Source organism: Phalaenopsis equestris, unplaced genomic scaffold (genome assembly GCF_001263595.1).
Source record: "Phalaenopsis equestris unplaced genomic scaffold, ASM126359v1 Scaffold000107, whole genome shotgun sequence".
NCBI classification, from domain to species: Eukaryota; Viridiplantae; Streptophyta; class Magnoliopsida; order Asparagales; family Orchidaceae; genus Phalaenopsis; species Phalaenopsis equestris.
In genome coordinates, this window is record NW_018164549.1 from 1,867,954 (window position 1) to 1,872,789 (window position 4,836).

Here is a 4,836-nt window from a genome sequence, read left to right on the forward strand (position 1 = left end):
GAAAAAACCTCCCTTTTTTGCAAGACAAAGGTTGTATTTTGGTAGATGAGGAAAAAAATGAGGAATCGAGAGAACGAGAGAGTTTGTAAATATTAACCTGAGAACGTTGGCAAGAGAGAATGAAAAGGTAAGTAAGACAGGGAAGAAAGACTGAAATAAAACAGAGAAATTTACTGTGAAGATCAGTAAAGGCAAATAACAGTAAAAAAGCCACAATAACAAAATAATAATAATAATAAAATCACACCTGAAATCCCTGCGGTACAATAGACAAGAGCAAAGATCATTCCACCAAAAGCCCAAGCAATCCCCTGAATTCCTACAGTACTGCACTTAGTCTTCGCGCTCACAACTCCCATCACAGTAAGTATGGTAATATACAGAAAGAGAAAAGTGGCCACAAACTCAGCTATCCCAGCTCTGTAGAAAGACCAAGATATGAGCTCTCCAGGCTCAAAGAAAGGCGCTATTGGCGGCTCCTTGTAGTCCTTCTCCTCTGATTGGGCCGCCGTTCCTATCGGCTGTCTCTCAGGGTACTTGTTAGCTCCCAAGCTAACATCTTCCTCCTTCGCCTGCATCTTCTCCCCTCAGTTTTCTTCAAAAATCAGCTTGCTTCAAGCTCGGAGGGCTGAGTTGGGAGTGGGTGAGTCGGAAGAGAGAAGAATAGGAGGAATTATATAGAGGATGGTTTATGATTAGTTTTGACAGAACGATAATAATTCAAGATATTCTCCTACTTAATAATGGAGGTTAAATTAACATAATATAATTATAAGTATGGAGATGATTCCAGAAAGAAGAGGGGAAGGTGGCAACCTTTCTTCTTTTTTTTCGCTGGATGTGGGCCTCCTGTATTATCTTTTCATTTTAGTTGCATTATATATGGAAGTATTTATACAGTTTTGATAAGAATATGAGTTTGATTGGCGGGCAACGGCCATATTTTTCATGTTTGTGAAGTATTTTGGATTCTTAAGGTCCTATCTTAGTTGCTTAAGAATAGCGCTTGTTCTGCTCGTTAAGTAACTCATGTTTGAATTATTTAATAAATAAATAAAGCAAATATGAAAAAAATTTCTTAAACTTGTATTATATACTAATCGAACTTGCATAACTCTTTGTTCAATCGTGTTTGTCTCATATTAGTTTAAATCATAATAGTGGATGAGGTCATATGATTCTAAATCTTCTATTGAACAAAATTGGAATACGATCGAATCCAGCACTCTAAATCTATTTTTTCTACTTAACTTGAGTCAATTTCAAACATTTAAGGGCCCAACATATGTTTTATATATAAATTTGTTTTTTATGGTTTATAATTAATATGTTATATAAAATATATGCCCATCTTTTGTAATTTAATGCACCAATAATAAATTAACAAAAAATGCACCTAATATTAGGTAAATACTTTTATTTTAATTCATTGAAAGTAGCTCGACATTCTCTTCTAAAATAGAACTTACAAAAGGCTAATTAATGAGCTAATTAATGATCTAATTAATGCACGATACATGTCTCAAGATATTCCTTCCACAAAACAAATAAAAAATGTAATTTAGCACATGTGCTTCCAGTAAGCCTTAAAGAATAAAATATTGTTAGTTGTATTTTTTTAAATTTTTTTTATCGTAAGAACTCTTAAGTTATGGATTATGTACTTAATTAAATTTAAACGATTTCAGTTATATATATATCTGTGTGTGTGTGCATGCGCATGTGTGCGGGTGTATATATATGTATATTGTATGATCAAAGTATGTTGAATCGGATCCCACTGTGCAGGATGAGGCATGTGTTAATGATTAACCTCGATGAAAGTAAAGGGCCACAAGTCAGCACAAGCAAAGTATCCAGTCGAACGAACCGACAAGACCAATCAGAAAAGTAAACAAACAGCTCTCCATGCTAAGGGCAGACGAAATAACAATCCAACAAGAACATATTCCGCCATAGTGATAGTAATCTTGTCGGTTACTTTGACCAACCAACAACAGAGAATTTCAATGACATTATTGATATTTCACAATTTAACTTTTATTTATTTTAAATATAGCAACAATAACATATAAATGACACTTTTTTTTCAAGAAGCTAAATATTACTAATTTTGTAGCATGACTCTTTTCCTTCGCTCTCTCTCTCTCTCTCTTCTCTACATACATTGCATGAGTGTGATCTACAGACAAATCTAGGTCCAACATATGTATCTGTATTGTTGAATCTAAATCTGTCTGTGAGACACACCTAAGGAATAAAACACGAAAACGAAGAAAAGAGCTGAGAAAGCACAATAATGAGCAATAAAATCATATAATATTTATTTATGAATTGAGCCCTTATTTATAAAAATAAGAACCTTAAGATTACATTTATAGTTATGGGGTATTTTGGGCAAATACACATTTGTAAGGTCGCGAGCGTAAAATGGCGTCCAACCGGTCTATGATTCAGGTGGCCATGATCGAAGGATTGACCGGGAGGTGCCAGTCGCTTGTCTAAGATTCGATCAACTTTTGTCATCCGCCCGACCTAGATGAGGAGTTTTGTCGGATTGTCTGTGTGAGGTCCATTCCGGTGATTCTTTAGAAGGATTGTTGACTTTCATTTGTCATGGAATTAGATTTTTCTCGGTCAGCAAGAGTCGTGAAAATAAATGCGAGCTGGGCAAAATAAATGCTGGCTCTTAAATTGCACCTAGTGGGTCTTAGCTCACCACATCATCATCTTTGCTGACTTTTGGATTTCTTAGATATTCTTAGTGACACATTTTTGTTGTATATATTTAAGTTACTTGGTTTGCTTAGTCCTTGATATCCACAACTACGATATACGATAAGAATAGGAGAACCTTATTTTTCAAACAATTAGGGGAATTCATGATTATAAAATGCGCAATAACTAAATTCTCCTAGAATTTTGTGCTAGACCCCTATAAATGGGGGGGAGGAACTGAAGACAAAATTGGATTTTATCTCTTCTATTTTCTTCGTTAGTGATTATCTCTATCGTTAGTGATTATTGAGAGTGGTTACCCTTCCAAGTCAGTCGAGTTTGGTTAGGATGCCAAAAAGAAGGTCTTCCAGGTTATGAAGCAAAGGGACAAGAGACTCAAAAAGCTTCTAGGACTGAGGCAAGGCTTTCTGAGCCGGGAGACGAAGTGGGCTTGTCCAGCTCACCAATGGAGTGCCCTAAAGAAAGGTCTCAAATGAGAGAGAGTGGTTTCCCGGTGAAGAAGCATCAATCGATGGGAATGACCCGTCCGGAAGATAAATAGGCGAGCTATTGACTTCCACACGGGAGTCTTCTGTGCTGACAAAGGGTCTAAGGCAGGAACTTGCTGCTACGACAGTACTGCTAGAGGTGCCAGGGGCAACGGTTAAGGGGCCCGCCCATGAGCCTCCTCCGATTGATGCTTCTGGGACTGCTACCCCTTCCCTCCCAGCAGAACAAGGTGATTGGGGAAGGAGTTTGCTCCTTCACCACTTTGGACTTGCATAGGATGATTGGGTCCTTCCTCTAGAGAGGGGGTGAACACTCCGCCTCCTGTAGAGGGTGGTGCTGCTCGGGTCGCTCTGCAGTGGATCTGCTGCGAGTGCTAGGCTTTCAGACTCAAATGGATTATTGCATACACATCATTCAAAAATGATATTTATAAAATTACCACTCTTTTGATTTTTTTGAACTGCCGAACCAATACATTTATCCATGCCATGATCAAACCATTGAAATTTTGAAAAAATTGTAAAATATGGGTTGGGAGTTTATCATTAATCTTGGTAAATAAATTTGAAAAATGGACCAACAAGAGGACTAGACTTGTAGATACCAATATTTCAAATTCTATCTTAAACAAACTAACCATGAATGAGCTTAAGATTTGATCAAATTGCTGAGCAGATAGTGGTGTGAGCCAAATAATATCAACAGAAAGATGGTTTTCGATTAGAACAAAAAACCAAACTTTAAAACCTAATGCTGAATGCAAGCAAATGCTTCTTCACCACGTTTCAGAGAACAAAGAAATTTCACAACAAAAGTTAAGTTGCCAGCCAGGTACTACTTGTGCCTCCTTATTATTCCTCATCTTTAATTACCTTTTTCCTGATTTATATATGCTTTTTTAGCTTTTTAGGATGAAGCGATTAAAAGTCTAAAATTTACAGCCTATTAAGCCGGAAAAAGAACAATCCTTCCGAAGTTTTGCATGCAAATCTTGTCCCCTCAACTTTATTTAACTATAATAAAAAATTTGATTTTAAACATTAGCATGAATCACACCACACTACATGGTGGAATCCATGCTAACGACAACACTTCTGATTGTTCGAACTTAATACTTCCCTAAGAAATAGGCAATATTTATACACATCTCTCTCTCTCACACTCTATATGTATATATATTCTCTCTCCCAGAGAGAGAGAGAGAGAGAGAGAGAGAGAGAGAGAGAGAGAGAGAGAGAGAGACTGTATACTTGAAGTAAAATCAAAATGTAACTAAGAAGAAACCTATAGGAAGTATTATGATATTCTCCTAAAATTTGAACTTTTCTTGTTCACTAATTTTTAATAGGATGAGAGATGGATATATCATGAGACCACTGAAAGAGAGATAATACAAAAAAGAAATATAAGTGTTTTAGTCCGGATAGATATAAAAGGTATTTACGGCAGAAAATGGAGAACTTTAACGTATTTCTTAAAAGAGAATTTATTGTCTATTCAACTCTGTTCATCTCTTACATACAAAATATGCTTATAAAACAGTGAAATGTTTGAGATCAGCTTGAGAGATTTTGTGAAATTTATAACTTGTGAAGTATTAAACTGGTT

General features: G+C 36.1%; 1 protein-coding gene across 1 annotated transcript in view; it reads right to left on the reverse strand.

Annotated features, from left to right (window-relative positions):
* LOC110020662 (probable aquaporin PIP1-2) overlaps nt 1–714 on the reverse strand; it is a 2,497-nt gene extending 1,783 nt beyond the window's left edge. Inside the window, exon 1 of the mRNA XM_020718840.1 lies at nt 248–714. Coding sequence (XP_020574499.1) covers nt 248–578 — 331 coding nt within the window. The 5' untranslated portion in view covers nt 579–714. The remainder of the gene's footprint in view (nt 1–247) is intronic.
* Between the last annotated feature and the right edge of the window lie 4,122 nt (nt 715–4,836).